General features: G+C 44.6%; 1 protein-coding gene across 1 annotated transcript in view; it reads right to left on the reverse strand.

Annotated features, from left to right (window-relative positions):
• The window catches only part of DLEC1 (DLEC1 cilia and flagella associated protein), a 74,957-nt gene that overhangs the window by 27,421 nt on the left and 26,685 nt on the right, over window positions 1-20,851 (reverse strand). Inside the window, exons 7-10 of the mRNA XM_064590080.1 lie at window positions 4,733-4,820; window positions 3,825-3,998; window positions 2,736-2,872; window positions 1,349-1,441 (exon numbers count right to left, since the gene is read on the reverse strand). Coding sequence (XP_064446150.1) covers window positions 1,349-1,441; window positions 2,736-2,872; window positions 3,825-3,998; window positions 4,733-4,820 — 492 coding nt within the window. The remainder of the gene's footprint in view (window positions 1-1,348; window positions 1,442-2,735; window positions 2,873-3,824; window positions 3,999-4,732; window positions 4,821-20,851) is intronic.

The raw sequence follows: 20,851 nt of genomic DNA on the forward strand, positions 1-20,851 counted from the left end.
ATAAAACAAACCCCAAATAATCAATAAATAAAATACACAAGGGATACCAAGGGGAAAAACCTCCCCTTGACTCCTCACTGCTCTCCAAAGAGTCCTGCTGCTCCCCTCTTCCTTTCCCTGGGGATCACAGGAAGATAGGATGAGGGGATGTCCTGGCCTGGTCAGGGGTGACCAGCCCCAATTCCTTAAAGCCAGACCATAAGGTACTGACAAGGCCTGGACCAGGCAAGAGGACTCAAGCCATCAGCAGGTGAGGTCTGACAAAGCCCTACAATGCCCTGAATTGGCTTCATCCCAACCCCAAAAGCCAGGTTCTTATCGGGGATCAGATTAGTACAGACATGAACAAGAAGGCATCACTCCAGGACTCCCAAACGAGATCCCATCAGGCACTTGACACTGGAAAGCAGCTAATAAAGGAAGCCTGCCCTTTCCCTATGGCAAAGCAGCTTACAGCAGTGGTCCTCAAACTCTGCTGCACACCTGCAAGGCTTTAAAAATCCTATGCCTCAGGCAAACCCCACACCCATTAACTCAAAACCTCAGGACTGGGGCCAAGACACCGGTGCGTTCGCAAGATTCTCAGGAGATTGCAGTAGGTAGTTTGAAAATCCTATGGCTCTGGGCTTAAACCCCCTTCCCTAGAAACCAGACAGCGTTCACTCTTGAATGTCATGCCTCCTCCAACAGGCTAGTGAGGAAGGCTCAGAGTCTGATCCCTGGACCGGGGAGTCAGGGAGGGCGAAGGTGTGGAGCAAAAGGGGCAGGGAAACATCATCATTCCTCACAGACTGTGCCGGGGATCAGTGAGCAGGTGTGAGGAGCCAAAGGGACCACTGAAAGAAGCTGGTTAGGAAAGGACAAGCCCCACAGCCAGCAGATCCAAGTCCAGGAGCTTTGGCAGAGGTCCAGAATAAGGCCGAAGGAAGGCAGGCCTGGCCAAGCCTATAACTGAGGACAAAAGAGGAAAAAGAGGACAAAGCCAGGCACTAGATCTGGTGGGGGTGGAGGGAGGTGTCCAAGAGAGACCAAAGAACCAAAGGAAGATTCTGGAGGCAGCTAAGATGGGAGGGACTCCCAGGCTAATGGTGTGGACAAGCAGCATTGGGGGATCATGATGCAATGCTAGGGCTATCTGCACTTGCTTTGTAAGAGGGGTCATGAGAGAGTCAAATGACATCACCCCACAGAATGTAAGAACGTTCTCCTACACAGAAACCATCCTGGAATGGGAGTGGGTATTCAAGTCCCGAAAACACAGAGGCGAATGAAATCACGTAAGTAGTTGAGGAAACAGCCATGGCCAATCGAAAAGAGGAGAAACTATACGTGATGTCTAATTACCTACCTCCACACATATGGCCTGCCCCGGAGCCAGCTCAAACACCGAAGGCAGGATTCCAAAGGGATGTTGCTCAATGAAGCCAATGGTTGCAACAGCCTTAAAGAAAAGCGGAAGATCACACAAGAGCATGGAAGAGACTGTAAAATCCAGCACTCCGATTACACACTTCTCTCCTCCAAACATCTCTTTTGCAATCTGAAGGATCTTAAGGATCATCCAGTACACAGCCAATGAAGAAACTGAGGCTCGCCCATTCCCCAAGCACTCCCTCCACCTTCCCTGGGCCGAAGGTGCACAGAACACCCATGAGGAGCTGAGCCCTGGTAGGAGGCAGAAGGAACACCACTGACATGAAGCAGAAGCATGAGAGGAGGCCTCGCCCGGGAGGAGGGCTCCCAAAGCATAGTCCTTTCCCCACCCCAGCGCCCTGTGTGGCTGCCTCAATCCCCGATGGGTGGTTCTATCCCCTCCATCCCCGATGGGTGGTTCTATCCCCTCCATCCCCGATGGGTGGTTCTGTCCCCTCCATCCCCGATGGGTGGCCCAGGGTCGAGGGGAGCTGCCACCTCAGCACATTAGGGACATAAACCCACACCTAGAGGACCCTGGCAGGCAACAGAAGTGAGTGAAATGGTCTTGGAACACGCAGTCCTCTGGATCTATCACCTGCTTCCCAGAGACACGGTTACAGAGAAACAGAGCTGAAAAATAACTGTGAGCACGCGGTCCATGGTGCCGGCGCTCGGCTCCAGCCAAGGGGCCACGGGGAATCCTGGCCCAGCGCTGCACATCTTCCAATTTTTCTTTTCTCCTTTTCCTTTTTTAAAGATTTTATTTTTTAAAGTAATTTCTACACCCTACGTGGGGCTCAAACTCATAACCCTGAGATCAAGAGTCACATGCTCTACCAACTGAGCCAGCCAGGCACCCCTCCAATTTTTCAGAGACTGGAAATGCAGATTTTTAGGTGAAATCCCCCTAGTTTTAAATGTCCCCAAAAATGTTTTTGAGCACTGTGCCAAATAAATACACACACAGAATTCAGCCAAAGAGCTGCCAACGTAGGACCTCAGAAGTATGAAAACATTTGCCACAGTAATGACTGACTGAAGGAGTAAATGCAGTGACACTTGAGCCAGGCTTGGAAGGATAAGGGAGGAGATACAAGGTGCCCAGGTGACACAGGTTTCGGTGGTGTGACAAGAACTACAGCACTCGTCTCCATATATGTTGATTATGGCAGCTGGGCGAGACAGACGTTACACAATTCTTTTGTCTCTGCGTCTCCAGTCACAGGTGCACTCCAGCACATTCCTCATGGGATGGGGGTGGGCGGGACTTCTTTGGATGGGTTTGTTCCTGCTTCAGGTAGCAGTCTGTGATCACTCACCCTGAAACTTGGTGGCGGCCAGCTCTTCTTAGGCATGATGCAGAACTTGCCGACGCTGAAGCCCACGTTTTTGCAGATGAATCTGGTTACCTTCATTCCCCCAATGAGGCAGTAACCGCAGTCCAACACTGGTGATACTAGAGCCATAGGAAAAGATGCACAACAGAAATAACACGTTGCTCTGAATAGGCCCTGTTGCCCTTGTTCAGCTGAGGTCCAGCCAGAGCTCAGAGCAGCCGTGGAAGGATGCAGGGGCTCTGGCCCAGCACCCAGAGCAGAGAGGATGAATGGGGACACGCCCTGAGCCCTGCACCCACATGGCAGCCACCGGTCTCCATGCACTGCTGGCTAGATCAACAGGAGTCTATGCTCACTGGTTTTTTTTTTTTTTTTTTTTTTAAGATTTTATTTACTTGACAGAGAGAGAGAGAGAGCACAAGCAGGGGGAGCAGCAGAGGGAGAGGGAGGAGCAGATTCCCTGCTGAGCAGGGAGCCCGATGCGGGGCTCGATCCCAGGACCCCGGGATCATGACCTGAGCGGAAGGCAGATGCTTAACCGTCTGAGCCACCCAGGTGCCCCGTCTGTGCTCACTGTTGACTCAGGCCTCAGCCAGGGCCACGCAGCGTGGCCCTGGGGATTGTGGGCCAGAGTCCTGTGCCCAGCTGAAGAGGCTTGCTGCTAATGAGGGAGCCCAGCCAAAGCCAGCTTTCCCAAAGAAGCCACCCACACAGCCACAGAGGTGACATCCGCTGGGGGCCCCAGGTACCCCTTCCTTGGCTCAGTGTGGCGCAGGCCCACACGGGGATCCAGGAGCCAGCAAAGCCTGAGCTGAGGCTAGCTAGGCTGCTGGCCTCCTCTCCTGCTGTGTGTAATTCTGAGTCAGCCTCCACTGGGCAGTAGGACAATTGGGGCCTGACACAAAGGAAGGCTGTGTGGAAGCTGCTAGCAGGTATCCCCTGAGGACCCAGAAGCCCCTGCCCAGGAGGACCAAGTCATGTGCTGCCACAAAGGGGCCCTGAGAGCAAGCAGTCTTTACAGGGACTTGTCAACCCTAACTGAATCCCAAGGAAGGCAGAGTACACACTCACACGTCAGCACTGGGGGTGGCCTCCGGGCCTGCAAGGGGATTAGGAGTGGGTGGGCTGACTGGGTCTCGACTAAGATAAAATCATCAAAATCCCCAAGACAGTCGGGAAAAAACTGGACGATGTACTGGCAGGTCATTCCAGGAGCCACCATTCCACCTTTTCCTGGGAACATCCCTGTGCATGACAAAAGCAACAGATGAGGACCTGGGGACCAGCCAGCCACCGGGGCTTGAGTTCAAGTGCTACAGGCAGCAACCAGGGGACACAGGTAGACCCCATCACAGCTGGGCTGCTCCATAAGTAGATGCCTTCTGGGTCAAGGCCATGCTGATGGCAGAACCACCAGGGCACGCAAGGGGGACAGGCTGCTAGGGCAGGGAGTCCAGGTGAAAACACCAGGGCCCGGGCAAGTGGGTGGGGGAGTGATATGGTCCATCTGGAATAGTTAGGGGAGGCCATGTCTGGCCTGATGGCTTAGAATTTATTTTGTGGCCAGCAGAGAGCCATTTGAGCTTCCGAGCATGGTTGGGGAGGGGAATGACATGACCAGAGCTATTCTTGGAAAAAGCACTGTGTCGTGGAAGCTGGAGGGCCGGCTGGGAAGCCCCCACAATGGTTTAAGTGAGGAATGAGGATGGCTTGACTGGGGGCACTGGCAGCATGGAGGGTGAGCAGAGGGCAGGCCCAGGGCCTGGAGGGGGCGCCTGAAGAAAGGGGCCGGCAGGACTCAGAGACATCACCAGGAGCATGGGTGGGAGCAGGGCAGGCTATCGGCAGAGCAGGAGGGACCCAGGGACTGCTAAGGGAAAGGTGGGCCCAGGCTCCTCTGACAGTCAGGTGGGCCTGTGCCAGGAGCAAGCCCCAGATACAATTTTGAGGGGGTCCAGACCACTGCTAGAATGACTCACCCAATCCCAGAGCGAAGTACGGTGTAGAAGGCGGGAGGACTCGCAGGTAGCGGCTGGTTGCCGTGGTGTTCTGCAGGGAGATCACCATCTGCCCAAAGGTCAAGGGGAGCTCTTTTAGATAGCAATGCACATGGCCAAGTGACATGAGGCCCAGACTGACTACATAATAGGGAAAGGGGATAGAGGTGTAGATGGAATGAGTCTGGGCTGGGGATGGGCACATGGGGATTCATCATGCCCCTCTATTTACCTTAGATTGTATTTGGAAAAAATAAAATACAAAGTGAACATGAAGACGGCAGTAGATCTGACCTATGCTTTGCCCTCTTTAAAACAAGACCTACTGTTTGTCGAGCATCTGCCATGTGCCCCCCAACCTCACAATAACCAGGAAAAGGTGGGAGCTATCTCTATTTTATCTCGAAGAAGCTAAAGTTCAAAGAGGCACCCTAAGCAGTAAGTAAAAATCTTGAGATTTGAGCCCAGGACATCCAGCTCCAAAGTGCTGCCCACCTGGCCTCTTACTTTGCTGACTTCTTCCCCACATATCCCTTTGGGCCACTTCTTCCCATGGGCCCAGTCAAGAGATGTTTGCGGGCACCTGTATGACAGGGTTGTAATTGGGCCTCCCTCCACCACTCAACCCATGCAACCCCTATTAAGTCCTGCCTTCTCTTCTCCCTCTCTAAGACTGGGAGATCCCAAGGGGGCAAGGCCTGGAACTCACACACTGCTAACCCCCACCAGCACTCCGCACAGGGTCTAGCACAAAAGAGGAGCTCAGTACATGAACACATCTTTTGCTTCTCTTTTGTGAAATATTATACTGGAAAAAAATGTATAAATTATAACATGATGAAAGCCATGTTTCCATCACCCAGCTTAAGAAAAAAAAAAACATTAAAAATACAGAAGCCCTACCCCTGCCCCCTTGCCCTCCACCAGATAACAGCTACATAAATGTGAAGTGTGTGTCTTCATACTTTTATTCATAGGCATGTATTCCTAAGTCAACACTTGTCCAGTTTTGGCCAATACAACACTTGCAGCAGTCCATCTGCGAATCACACCCAAGTGTGGAGAGACCCATATTATGGTTTTAATCTTCATTACTCTGTTATTAATGATAATGAGCATTGTTTCATATGTTTATTTGCTATTTGGGGTTCCTCTTGTGTGAGTTGTCTGTCCATATTCTTTTACCATTTTGCCATTGTATACTTTGTCTTTCTCTTATTGATTTATAACAGTTCTTGATATATTCTGGGTGCTAATTCTTTATAAGGTATATGTTGTAAACATCTCCAAGTTTATAACTCATATTATCTTTTGATGTACAGTTTCTAAAATTTCAATATAAAATATATCAACTTTTTGTGGTTTGTGCTTCTGTTTCAAGAACTCTTTTGATATCTCCTATATTTTCTTCTTTAAATTTTGTTTGAGGGGCACCTGGGTGGCTCAGTCAGTTAAGCGTCCCACTCTTGGTTTTGGCTCAGATCATGATCTCAGGATTGTGAGATGGAGCCGGTGTCGGGCTCTGTGTTGGGTGTGGAGCCTCCTTAAGATTCTCTCTCTCCCTCTGCTCCTCCTCTCTCTCTCCCCCCGCCAAAACAAAAACAAAAACAAAAACAAAACAAAAAACCAAATAATGATAATAAAATTAAATTCCATTTGAAAATAAATAAATAAATTTTTTTGAGATCTTTGCTGAAAAGTATTTTGCTTAGGGTATGGAGTGAGGTAGGGATTAGATTATTTTCCATATGGCAAGGATGCCATCTCAGTTTTGTCTCCTCAGGGGTGCACATGTGCACGGAACAGCCTGAGCAATGGCACGTGCGGTTCCCTCCATCAGGCTGCGGTTCCCTCAGACGAGGAGCCAGGGGCACCCACTGCTGAGATTCATGGTTAAGGTGTTACTGTGGAGGCAGCCGCTCTCACGTCCACTGAGGTATCAAGAGAGCCTTGCTCCAGCCACACAAGGCAGACCTCTGACCAGCAAAAGGCAGGAGCCAGCAGTTTATGTGGTTTCTGAGGGGATGTGCCATGAGACAAAACAGTCAACTGCACTCAATGGCAGACAGCTCAGTAACACACTCTCGGATTGGCTCTCCCTCCTTCCACCCCCTTTCCTCAGTCCTCTCCGGAGATGCGAATGACAGCACAGACTCTCACGGCCTCAGACTCCGCTTTATGAGGCACCCAGGCTATGACAGTTGGCATCAGAAGGGTCCTAAGGCAGCAGAGCCTCAGGGTGCGAGTCTGGAGTTGGCCTTCCCGCCAGTCTGGTGGTAATCAGAACTCCAGCTGGTGGGAAGTCGGGTGTGAGGACCCCTGGTATGCAGTGGCATCACAATCACCACGGCTTTCACCCACAGTCAGCTGAAATGAGGTGCAGGTGCAGGGGCAGGTCTGGCACTGGAACAGGGGGTGGCTTTGGTGCCTGTAAGTTCCGGGGCAGTGATAATAATGAGGACTGAAGAGTGTGCTGGCTTTCCTTAACAGCACTGGAAGCCCCAGAGGGAAAAATGACAGGCTCAGGGCAGCCAACTGCCAACTCAAGGCCCACTGTGAAGCCCTTCCTTGCATTCCTGGGTTACACAAAATGTCCTGCTGGTGCGTGTGTGGGGGTGCGTGCACGCTCATGCACAGGCCCACATGCACTTCTTGCTTGATTTGGCTTGCCATTTTTCACCTAGGATTTCTGTACCTATTTTTTTTTTCTTTCAAATGTCTTTTTTAAGTTACCAAAATACTGAAAGGGAATAAAAGAGCAACTATATGAAACCTATAGCCCCCTGGCTTATAAGGTACAGGTCTCTATTCCCACCACAACCCTTCAGCCTTCACACTCACAGCCTGGGTTCCGTCTGCCTCCATCTCAGGACAGAGAAGCTCTCTCGCAGCTCCCAGAGCCTGGGGACTGGGAGTGTACCTATGTTCTTAAGCAAGTCTGGTGCATGTTTTTTATTGTTATAGCTCCTTATCTGGCTTTGGGGTCAAGGTAATATTAGGCTCCGTCTTAGTCCGTTCGGGCTCCTCTACAACATACTATAAACTGGTTGGCTTATAAACAACAGAAATTTATTTCTCACACCTCTGGAGGCTGACAAGTCCAAGATCAAGGCGCCAGCATGGTCACATTTTGGTGAGGGCCTTCTTCCTGATTCACAGCCGGGACTTTCTCACTGTGTTCTCAAAGTGGTGGAAGAGGCAAGGGATCTCTGTAGAACCTTTTTTACAAAAGCACTAATACCATTCATGAAGCCCCACCTTCATGACCTAAGCACCTCCCAAAGGCTCTACCTTCTAATACCATAGGATTTCAACATATAACTTTGGGGGGACATGAACAATCAGACCATAGCAGGCTCATCACCTAATAATGAGGGTATGTTCCTTCTTTTTCTAGTCTCTGAAACAGTTTATATATAATAGGGATTAGCTTAAATGATTGGTAGTGTACACCTGTAAAATGATCCAGACCTAGCGTTTCTTTTGCTAGAAAGTTTGTTTTTTAGTTATTTTCATCAAAGTTGGACCGCCACATAGGTTAACAAGTAAAAGGTTTTGAAAACAGAAATCCTGCTTTCTTCCCCTGAACCCGTCTCCTGCCATTTCCTGTAATACTTTTTCCTGCCTTTGGCTGAGTATTTCAGAGTATGTCTCCAAATGGCATGCTACTTTTTCTTAATTTGTATGCATTAATTATGGATGGATGATAGGGACATTCGCTCTTCCTCTCCCATATCCAACTCACCATATGATATGCCCTTCCTATCCCTCATCTTCCCAATATAAGTTATATCATGCTACTTGGTTAGTACAGTAATTGGTGTTTGCATTATTGTCACTGTGTAAATGATATCCACATGACTTCATGTGAAATTTTCCCTTATATAATTATTGTCCACCCAGAGTTAATAATCAATTATTTTGTTTAATATGTACTTACTAATAATTCAATCTCCCTGCACTACTCTAAAAATCTCTTCCCAAGATGTCTAGATGTATCAGGGACTCTTAATGATGTCACCCCCATAAATCACCCTCTGCTAGGACCTTCTGGCCTCTTCCAATCTGAGCTGCTTCCCTGCTATACCTACTGCTAACTCTCACCCAGGACAACCCCCGTAGCAGTTTTAAGACAGGTCTACAAGTTCTTTGAGGTGAGGTGTATGTGGCTTCCTCTCGACTCTGGGCCAACAGCCAGTCACTTGTAACCTGTAGCATGCAGAGGAAATAGTGACTTTCTCTACTTGTCCAAGGTAACTTCCAAGGTTAGATCATACAAAGTGATACAACCTCCATCTCGCTTGCTAGGATATTCACTTAGAAGCTCTGATGCTGGGGCGCCTGGGTGGCTCAGTTGGTTAAGTGACTGCCTTCGGCTCAGGTCATGATCCCGGAGTCCCGGGATTGAGTCCCGCATCCGGCTCCCTGCTCGGCAGGGAGCCTGCTTCTGCCTCTGACCCTCCCCCCTCTCATGTGCTCTCTCTCTCTCGTTCTCTCTGTCTCAAATAAATTTAAAAAAAAAAAATCTTAAAAAAAAAAAAAAAAGAAGCTCTGATGCTCACTTTGAGTTGCCACGTACCATCTAATTACCCTGAGGTGGCCATTCTGTGAGGAAGCCCAGGCCACAGGGAGAATCCATGTGTAGGTGCTCTGGTAGGTGGAGTGGTCTACTGACAACCAACCACTCACTGTGCAAGTAAATATGCCTCAGATAACTCCAGCTCCCAGCTTTCAGGTCACCTCTAGGCATAGACTCTTTATAGCTAAGGACTCCAACAACATGGAATAAGCCATTCCCATTGTGCCCTGTCTGAATTTCTGATCCAAAGAATCTGGAGCATGATAAAATGGCTGTTTGAAGTTGCTAAGCTTTGGGGAAATCTGCTTTGCAGCACAGCAACCGGAAACCCACTTAACCATTAGGGATCTGGGGATTTCCTTCACCTCTCTCCTGTGTTGGATCCTTTGTTTCCCACATACCAGGCCTTCCTCTTCCTTGGCTTACTGGCTTGTAGGAGAGCATGTTCCCTAGGAGTTTCCTGAGGAAAGTGCATGGGACATACATTTGTAAAAACTTTACAAACTTGAAAATGTTTCTCTCCTTAAACTTTGTAGTTTAGTTGGGTAAATAACATACGTACAAGTCATATGCCCAACAAATGCCAGGTGCATTTCTAACAGATATCACTATATATAACACAATTTATAGGGGCGCCTGGCTGGCTCAGTCGGTTGAGCGTTTGCCTTCGGCTCAGGTCATGATCCCAGGGTCCTGGGATGGAGCCCCACATTGGGCTCCCTGCTCAGCGGGAAGCCTGCTTCTCCCTCTCCCACTCCCCCTGCTTGTGTTCCCTCTCTTGCTGTGTCTCTCTCTGTCAAATAAATAAAATCTTTAAAAAAATACAATTTATATAATAGACTGTGGCAGACTATATCTCTCTTTCTGGGAGGCTTGCTCTGGGAAAACCAGCCACTGGGCTGGGAGGGGTGGGGAGGGAGGAGAGGAGAGGAAAGGAAGTAACTGATGTGGAGAAGCCTCCGTGGGAGGCCAGGGGGAGAGGAACTGAGATCTAAGCTGAAAGCCAGCATCAACCACCAGACACGTGAGTGATGGGCACTTCAGAAACTCCTAGCCTCCAGTCTTCTGGTTAAGACTCCAAACATAACAGTGGAAATAAACCATTCTCACTGTGTCCTATCTGATCAGCAAGCAAATAGCTATTTTACTAAGTCTTGAGACAATTTGTTACATGGCTATAGTAACTGGAATACTGAATATGAAATTTGCCCTTGAAACCATGCCAGAAAGAAGCATTTCAAGTACTTTTTTTTTCTATCAAGTACTTTTAACCACAAATGTTCTTAAGCTTCAGAACACAAGACATCTGGGATATACCCCTTCTACTGTATAAATACTTGGAATCCTGCAACTGGACATCCACTTATCATGGAGATCTGACCCTGAGCCTCACTTTACAGCTACTAGAGGCAGAGACTTCAAAAGTAGAATTTGATTCCAAGATTCTTCAGATGATTGTGGGAGAAGGGAGCCACAAGCATGGAAGGGGGGGAGGCAGTGTGGGATTACACTAGAGCTGGAGGCACCAGTACAATCATGATTTTAAATACTATGCAACTGGGGCGCCTGGGTGGCTCAGTCGTTAGGCGTCTGCCTGCGGCTCAGGTCATGATCCCGGGGTCCTGGGATCGAGCCCCGCATCGGGCTCCCTGCTCTGCGGGAAGCCTGCTTCTCCCTCTCCCAGTTCCCCTGCTTGTGTTCCCTCTCTCGCTGTGTCTCTCTCTGTCAAATAAATAAAATCTTTAAAAAAATAAAAATAAAAACTATGCAACTGTGTGTGGACATATGCATGTGCACGTGTGTACATACATATGCATACAGCTGGTTGGATCTATGCAACTGCTCTTTTTCTCCAGCTCTGTCCACTGAAAGGACCCACAAGCACCGCCACCCCAGAAGTAACAGCAGATCTAGTGCTTAGACCCTGGTTTCTTTCTTTCTTTTTTTTTTAAAGATTTATTTATTTATTTGAGAGAGCGAGAATGAGAGAGTGTACATGAGAGTGGGGAGGGTCAGAGGGAGAAGCAGACTCCCCGCCGAGCAGGGAGCCCGATGTGGGACTCGATCCAGGGACTCCAGGATCATGACCTGAGCCGAAGGCAGTCGCTTAACCAACTGAGCCACCCAGGCGCCCGACCCTGGGTTTCTAAATACCAAGTTTCGGGGCGCCTGGGTGGCTCAGTTGGTTGAGCGACTGCCTTCGGCTCAGGTCATGATCCTGGAGTCCTGGGATCGAGTCCCGCATCGGGCTCCCTGCTCGGCAGGGAGTCTGCTTCTCCCTCTGACCCTCCCCACTCTCATGTGCTCTCTCTCATTCTCTCTCTCTCAGATGAATAAATAAAATCTTTAAAAATAAATAAATAAATAAATAAATAAATAAATAAATAAATAAATAAATAAATAAATACCAAGTTTCTGTGTTCTCCACAAAAAGGAACCAGGGCTTCTTAGAAACTGATTCCAGAACTGGGACCAAGTAAGGACAAGATGAACCTGGAACATTTTGTAATGACAGAATGCAAGGAAGTGCTCAAAAAACAAAAACAAAAAAACAACCAAACCCACAAAAGAACACAGGAGACTCCCACTGGAGAATACTTGTAAGATTCCCATGGACAAATCTAGGATAATTACAGAAGCAAAATGAATACTGACTTTAAAGGAAATCATTTTTGGCTAGACTAACGTAACTTCATTATTTAGAATGATTCTAAGTAGATGTGCCCTTGAATATTGGCCAAGAAAATGAACTCTATGCAAATAGCTAGTAGATTTTACAGTACTGTTGGGATACAGGTCTTGAAAAAAATGAAACAATCAATTAATCAAAGGGGAAAAACCCAATTACTTCACTAAAATTGACCAAACTGATCTTTAAGATGTATGCTCTTGATTAGACCCATGCTGACCAAAAAACTGGGTACAAAATAGGTTCTAAATGTTTCTTATAATATTTATAATTGCTCTGGTATATTTTGCTCTCCTCCACTGTTGGATGTTCAGGTATATAAATGTTGCTATTCTGCCAGTATCAAACTGACATCCCCAAATGATTCTGCATCAGAGAATAAAGCCCTTCTGGTTAAATTCTCTCCTTTAGGAACTTTTGACCACAATGGGAAGAGTTGAGAAGTTTTCATGAGGGCCATGGTTCACACCTGGCCAAGACAGAGTTACTAACAGCAAACACTGGGTGATTCACTGTTCCCAGACTTCAGGTTTTTTTCTCTCTCCTCTCAGCTATAAATTTGCTTTTGCCTTTGTTCACTGACAACAGTATAATGACTACTATTCCTCAGAGGAGCATGCAGATAACAAATTCCTCTGAATTATTCTTTGACAACATCCCTCTACTAATGAGTCTTCCAATCCATGAATATAGTATATTCAGTAGTGTGCTGGTAAATGTTTAATGACAGGCTCTTGAGGGTGGGAGAGAGCCCTGATTTTATAGTATTTGTTTATTTCCATGGTGTAAATACTCCCACTGTGGACGATTTCAACATATCATCACTGAACATGGAGTTGGGGAGAGATGTGCATGGTCAGCTCTCATGAGCTACTATGACCTGGCTCCAACATACTAGTGGGTATGTACCTATTCACGTATCTGGGTCTCTTTTAATTTCTTTTAATTATATTTTTAGTTTTCTGTCAAAGTCTTGCACATATTTATTTAAATTTATTCCTAAATTTGATTTTTTAATGCATTATAAACAATCATATTTTAAATTCATTTTATAATAGTTTGTTCTGGTACAGAGGAATAAAATCAGTTTTTGTGCATTGACTTTGTATCTAAAGACTTTCAATAAATTCACTTAATTTTATTTAATTCCAATAGGTTATCTATAGACTTATTTGGATTTTCTAGGTACACAATCATGTCATCTGTGAATAACAGCAGTTTTATTTTTGTAAATACCTTTTGTCAAAGTATGCAACTTTTGTCCTAATCCTAGTTTGCAAAAAGTTTTTAAAATTATGACTAGATATTAAATTTAGTCTGCATCTAGTGAAAGATAACTTTATGAGTTCTCGCCCTTATTGTGTTAGAGTGGGGAATTCTACTCGTTGCTTTTCAAATGTTAAACGAACTTGGCACTGCTGGATCAAACCAACTTGATTGTAATATTGATCATTTTTATATAAAGCTGAATTCAGTTTGCTAATGTTTTGCTAGAAAACTCTGCAGTTCTGTTCATGACAAAGTTTAGTGTTCTCATAATAATCCTTTTCAGGTTTTGGTATCAAGATTATGCTTGTCTCATAACACAAGTTGTGTTTCCTTTTTTTCTATTCTCTGTAAGGCTTTATAAAAGATCATTGCATTTCTTCCTCACAGGTTAGAAAGAATTCATTGGTGAAGCCATCAGGGCCTGAAATTTTATTGGTAGGAAGGGTTGTTGTTTTTAAGTAAGGCTCTATACCTAGCGTGGAGCCCAAAGCAGGGCTTGAACTCATGACCCTGAGATCAAGACCTGAGTTCATAACCCTGAGATCAAGACCTGAGCTGAAATCAAGAGTCAGATGCTTAACCAACTGAGCCACCCAGGCTCCCCTGTTGTTTTAAACAGCTCTACTGAGATATAATTCACATGCCACAACTCACCAACTTAAAGTGTATAATATAATGGTGTTTAGTATATTCATAGAGTTGTGCGGTCATCACAATTTTAGAACACTGTGAGGTATTAAACTACAGATTCAGTGTTTTAACATTTTTCAGATGTTTTATTTCTTCTTGTATCTGTTTTGTAAATTGTATTTTCCTGAAAATTTCTCTATTTCATCTACATTTTCAAATTTCTAGATATAACATTGTTCATAAACCTCTTATTTTTCTAATGTCTATAGGATCTATAATGATGTCCTCTTTATCCTTGATCTTAGTGAATTCGTACTTTCTTTTCTTTTTGTTCGGTTTTGCTAGGGATTAATTAATTTTATTAATCTCTCCAAAGAACTAATTTTAGCTTTGCTGATCCTACTGCATATTGGTTTTCTATTTCATTTAAATTTCCTGTTTTTGTGATTTCCTTACCATTTCTTTGGGTTTAACTTGCTATTCTTTTCTGATTTTTCAGATATACCTAGATAACGGATTTTCAGACTATTTCTCTTCTAACATGTAAATATAAGTCTACACATATTCTTTTAAGCTTGGCTTTAGCTGCATCCTACAAGCTTTGATGTACCATTTAAAAATGATCATTCATATAAGTAAGTCACAGAGATGAAAAGTACAGCATAGGGAATATAGTCAATAATATTGTGATAACATTGTATGGTGACAGATGGTGGTGACTTATCATGGTGAGCACTGAGTAATGTATAAAATTGCTGAGTCACTAGGTTGTACACCTGAAACAAATATAACCCTTTATGTCAATTATACCTCAATAACTCTTAAAAATGATCATTATTTTCTATTTTCTGATTTCCATTATGACTTCTCTGATTCATGAATTTAGTAATGAATTGCTTAATTTCCAAATATTTGGGTAGTTGCTGGTTATATTTTTGTTATTCATTTCTATATTAACTCTACATATGTTTTTAGTCCTTTGAAATTTTTTCATAATTGCTTTATGATCCAGCACATAGACAATTCTGGTGTTTCATACACACTTTTAAAAGAAAATGCATATTGCAATCACTGGGTGTAGTGTTATATGTAAGTCAATTAGATATAGTTTGTTAATTGCCCAATTCTTCTATATTGTTACTGATTTTTTTGTCTACCTAGTTTTTAAGTTTATGAGAGAAAAAAATGTTAAAATCTCCTACACGTTTGTTATTGTATCTGTTTTTCTTCCAGTCTTGTAAAATTGTACTTGCATATTTTGAAGCTAAATCATTAGTGTGCATAGATTTTAAAGATTTTGTTTATTTATTTGTCAGAGAGAGAGAGCGCACAAGCAAGGGGAGTGGGAGAGGGAGAAGCAGGCTTCCTGCTGAGCAAGGAGCCCGATATGGGACTCAATCCCAGGACCCCGGGATCATGACCTGAGCCGAAGGCAGACATTTAACCGACTGAGCCACCCAGGTGTCCCATGTGTATAGATTTTAAACAGTATCTCTTGGATGGACTTTTTCAACCTTTGATCACTATGAAATGTCCTTTTTCTTTCTTTCTATTAATGCTTCTTGACTTAAAGTGTACTTTCCCTGATACTAGTACAGCTGCACCTGCTTTCTTGTGCTTAAGGTTTAATGTATCTTTTTCCATCCTTTATCCTTACTTTTAAGGTTATGTCGTACAAGCAGTGTTTAGTTGGTTTCTGTTTTTCTACCCAGTCTGATGATCCTTCTCTCTCTCTTTTTTTAAGATTTTATTTATTTGACAGAGAGAGAGCAGAGGGAGAGGGGAGAAGCAGACCCCCTGCTGAGCAGGGAGCCCGATGCAGGGCTCGATCCCAGGACCCTGGGATCATGACCTGAGCTGAAGGCAGCCACTTAACTGACTGAGCCACCCAGGCACCCGATCCTTCTCTTTTAATCGCAGTACCTGGTCCATTTACATGTCATGTAATTGTTGTTGCTTTTCATTCTTTCTTGCATTTCTCTGCTTCCATATGGGTATCATTTTCTTCTGACTGAAAATTCCTTTGGTGCAAATCTCCTGGTGACAAATTATTATTATCTGGTTGTGAATTATTAGTTTTTGTCTGAGAATGTCTTCCTTTTATCTTCATTTTTGAAGAATATTTTCACTAGGTTTAGAATTCTAGATTGAAAGTTACTTTCTATCATCACTTTGAAGCTTCCATTCCAAGTATTTTCTAGCTTCAATCATTTCCATTAGAAGGTAGTGGGTCTTTTTTCTCTAGATGGTTTAAGTTAGGGGCCCCCCACCCTTTTCTTTGGCTTAGAACAGAATTTTACTAAATACGCCTGGGTATGATTTTTTTTTTAATTCTGCTTAGGGTTGTTAGTGCTTTATTCTAAGGCTTGATGTCTTTGTTACTTTTAGATCACTGTCATCCACTACATCTTCCAACCCTGCTGCTACCCCATTCTCTCTCTACTCTGTTTTCTGGAACTTCAGTTATACAACAGACCTGTTTACTAGGTCCCATATTTTAAAATGCTACTTTCTATATTTTTCCTTCTATTTTCTCTTTGTGCTTTAGTCTGGATCATTTCTACTGACCTCTCTGCAAGTCTTCTCTTCATCTGTGTCTAATTTGCTGGTAACCCCTATTACTATTGAGTAATGTCAGTTCTAGAATTTTCATTTTTTGTAGATTCTTATTCTTTAGGTTATCTAGTTATAATATTGCCATAATTGGAGATCTCCCTAATATATGTATATTTTTAATGCTCGATTTTGATATTAGATTTACAAGAGTTACAAAAATAATCCAGAGATTTCTCATATGCTCTTCACTGAGCTTCCCCTTAAGTTAACATCTTCATAACAAGAGAACTATGATCAAACCTAAGAAATTAAGCTTGCTACAATAGAATCTATGTAAACTTTTCCTATTGGTCACCAACTTCCTTTTTCCATTGCTGGATCCAACCCAAAATTTGAAATTGCATTAGGTTCCCATGTCTTTCTAGTCTCCTCTGATCTGTGACAGTTCCTTAGTATTTCTTTGTTGCGCATGACCTTAAGGCTTTCACTTTTTTAAAAAGATTTTATTTCTTTATTTGCGGGGACGGGGGGCAGCAGGAGAGGGAGAGAGATTCTGAAGCAGACTCTGTGCTGTGCATGGAGGCCCACATGGGGCTTGATCCCACAACATGAGATCAAGACCTGAGCCAAAACCAAGAGTCGGATGCTTAACTGACTGAGCCACCCAGGCACCCTGACCTTGAGCCTTTTAAAGAGCACTGGTCAGTTATTTTGTGCAATGTCTTTGTAGAATGGCCTTCAGTTGGATTTGTCTAATGTTTATTCATGATTAGATTGAGGTTATGCATTATTTGCAAGAACACCATATAAGTGATGTGCCCTTCTCAGTACATCATATTGGGGGCATATGATATCAAAGTGTCTTATTAGTGGGGTGATGTTAAAATTAATCACTTGGGGATGCCTGGGTGGCTCAGTCAGTTAAGCATCTGCCTTCGGCTCAGGTCATGGTCCCAGGGTCCTGGGATCGAGTCCCGCATCGGGCTCCTTGCTCAGCAGCGAGCCTGCTTCTTCCTCTGTCTGCCTCTCTCTCTCTCTGACAAATAAATAAATAAAATCTTTTAAAAAACTTAATCACTTGGTCAAAGTGGTGTCTGCCAGGATTCTCTATTGTAGGGAGTCTGCTTGAGGATCTCTCTCCTTCTCCCTCTGCCCCTCCCCTCATTTGCACGTGCTCTCTCTCCCTAAAATAAATGAATAAATCTTTAAAAAAAAAAAAGAATGATGGATTTGCAAGTGCTCTTTAAACTGTAAGATACAGGGGCACCTGGGTGGCTCAGTTGGTTAAGCGACTGCCTTCGGCTCAGGTCATGATCCCGGGGTCCCGTGATCAAGTCCTGTATCGGGCTCCCTGCTCAGCAGGGAGTCTGCTTCTCCCTCTGACCCTCCCCCCTCATGTGCTCTCTCTCTCTCCCAAATAAATAAATAAAATCTTTTTAAAAATTAAAAAAAATAAACTGTAAGGTACAATTTATGTATATATAAAGGATCTGTCATGAGATCTGTCATGATTAGACCTGGTGAGCAGAGGTGGCAACTACTAAGCTTGGTCTTGGTCTTATTCCCTAGGATGCTGGAGGCTGGCATGAAAATGAAGGAGACTGGGAAAAAGGAATCAGGACAGTCTCTATAACTACTCCCAGAGGAATCACTGGATATGCTGTTAAGTGAAACAAGCAAGATGCCGAGGACAGTAAGAAGAAGTGGGAGCTCAAATATACCCATGTATTTACTTATGATTCCAAAAAGAACTAATAAAAATAGTTACCAATAGGGGTAAGGAGAGCATAAGGAAGAGGGGAAAGGGATATGAAGTGAAGCTTCTTTTTAAATAGAAAATCACAGCTAATAAATGCAGAAGGAATAACAGAATTAGAAATCACAAATTTGTAACCCTTAATTTTATTTAAAAAAAAAATGGATCTAGGTAACAATCATGTAAGGCTTTGAAAGCCAATATAAGAAAGGTTGATAAAAACTTTATAAATGATGGATCAGGCTCACAACATCTGAAGCCATTCTTCACTGGTAATAGGAAAAGCAGATACACTCCTTCTGATGGGATGCAATAAGGAATACACAGCACCACCAAGGAATTATTCTCACCGAAAAAGAAAAAAAAAAAAAAAAAACTGAACATGAATCTAATCAAACATCTACATCTAAACTGTAAGTTTATAGAAAATAGGAAAAAAGGAACATGTTTAATGTCACCACAATAATGCAACCAGCCAAATCCGGGATGTCAGAAACTGCAGTTTCAATAAATAAATGGCATTTTTAAAAAGCAGGTACAGGGATTTCTGGTCCAAGATGGCAATGTAGGAAGACCAAGAACTCACTTCCTCCACAGATGCTCTAAATCTACACCTGAGGGCCAAATGAACAGCTTCTATACAACAAAAGATAGAGACCACATAGAGAAAAGCAAGAGAGTTGGGAAAGAGTCACAATGGGAACCGCTACCCCTGATGCTGCAAGCTGCAGCAGGGAGGGACAGTACTGAAGACACAGGAAAAAAAAGATGGAGCTCAAAAGGGCAACTAGAATATTAAGGATCCAGTCCTAGAACTCTGCTGAACAGTGGGAGCTGCTGAAACCCCTCAGCTGGCAAGCCCTACAGTTTATACTCCCTTTCCATCTTAATAGCACAGACAAGAGCAGGGTCTGGGCACTGTAGCTGGCCTGCAGCCTCAGTGAGCCCTGGGCCCCTAGCACATACCAGCCAAGCTATCCCACCAAGGTGACCCCAACACATTGCACATCGGGACACCCCCAGTCAGTGCTCACTATAACTCCAGCCATCTTGTCAAGGTGATACAAGTGCAAAGCAACCTGGAACACTCTAGGCTGGCACCAACCTCTGCTCCAGACTTGCCAAGGCACCCTTGGCACAGTGCCCCGGGAACCCCTGGCCCTTCCCACCTCAGTGCTAGCTGTCTCACCAGGGTACCCCTGTGCAAAGTATACCAGGACACTCCAGCCCATGCCATGCCTTGGCTCCAGCCACCCCACAAGGGTGCCCCTGCATGGACCACCCAGGAAGTCCTGATCCATGCCCACTTCAGCTCCAGTTGCATCCCCTCCCAGGGCACCCCTGTGCAGAGCATCCTGGGACACCCCAGCTTGCACCCACTTCAACTTCAGCTGTCCTCCCAGGGTACTCTCTGTACAGTGAGCCCCAGGACCCCCTGGCTTATATCCATTTCACCTTCAGCTATCCTGCCAAGGTGCCCTCTGCACAGAGTGTTCCAGGACCACCCCAGCCTGTACCCACTTCAAGTCTTGCCATCCCTCCAGGAGAGTTCCAGAGGTCCTGGAGTGCACCAGGACCCCAGCCCATGACAGCCACAGGTCCAGCCAGCCAGTCTATTAGAAAGTGGGGGAGGGATAGTAAAGTATCTTCCAAACTGAGAAGGCACTTTGAGGCTAGAAAACGAAGCAGGTGACTCCATGCAGTTTACAGAGTTTTATTCAGGGTAACTTACTGACGGGGGGAACAGGGAGGCAACAATTCAGGCAGTTGCATGGCTATCTTCCACAAAGTCTGGATCTTAGTCCACAGATTTTATAAAGTGAAGGGACATGCAGAAGTGTTCTGTAGTGAGATCAAAGGGTTTGCATGCACCTAATTGACAACTAACCTTAAATTAGATCTTGTGGTGCCACCTATGTATGCATCAGGAAGGGGAAAGACTATGTTATCTCTATCAGATTCATGGGAGGCCAAAGCAAGCCTCCCCCCATCCCAGCCTTGGTAGCATTTCTAAGGTGTGTATATTAATCTCCAAGGGGCTCAGAACACATAACCCCAAGAGAGGTCATCTGGTGAACATGAACAAGATGGAGGGCCAAAGATGAAGACAGTCTTGTCAGCATTCCTACACTCTACAGTCACTAGGCACACACAGTCTACACGGGGATGACCATACATCAAATCATCCCTTCAATTTTAGAAGTAACTTCCACCTAATTTGTAGAAACAAACATAGAAAGTCAAGCAAAATAAGGAGACAGGAATATGTTCCAATGAAAGAACAAGACAAAACCTCAGAAAAAGAACTAAATGAGATGAAGATAAACAGTGTATCTGATAAAGAGTTCAAAAGTTCATAAAGATGCTCACCAGACTCGAGAGAAGGGTGGAGAAGCTCAGTGAGAACGTCAACAAAGAGAAAGAAAATATGAAAAAGAATCAATCAGAATTGAAGAATATAGTAACTGAAGTGAAAAATACACTAGAGGGGATCAACCACAGATTAGTGGATACAGAATGATCAGCAATCTGGAAAACAGGGTAGTGGAGAACAATCAAGCTAAACAACAAAAAGAAAAAAAAGAAGGCAGGTTAAGGGATCTCTCAGATAATTTCTAGTGA

Source organism: Mirounga angustirostris, unplaced genomic scaffold (assembly GCF_029215605.1).
Source record: "Mirounga angustirostris isolate CCGP_5_RB_7025 unplaced genomic scaffold, mMirAng1.0.hap1 SCAF_1, whole genome shotgun sequence".
NCBI classification, from domain to species: domain Eukaryota; kingdom Metazoa; phylum Chordata; class Mammalia; order Carnivora; family Phocidae; genus Mirounga; species Mirounga angustirostris.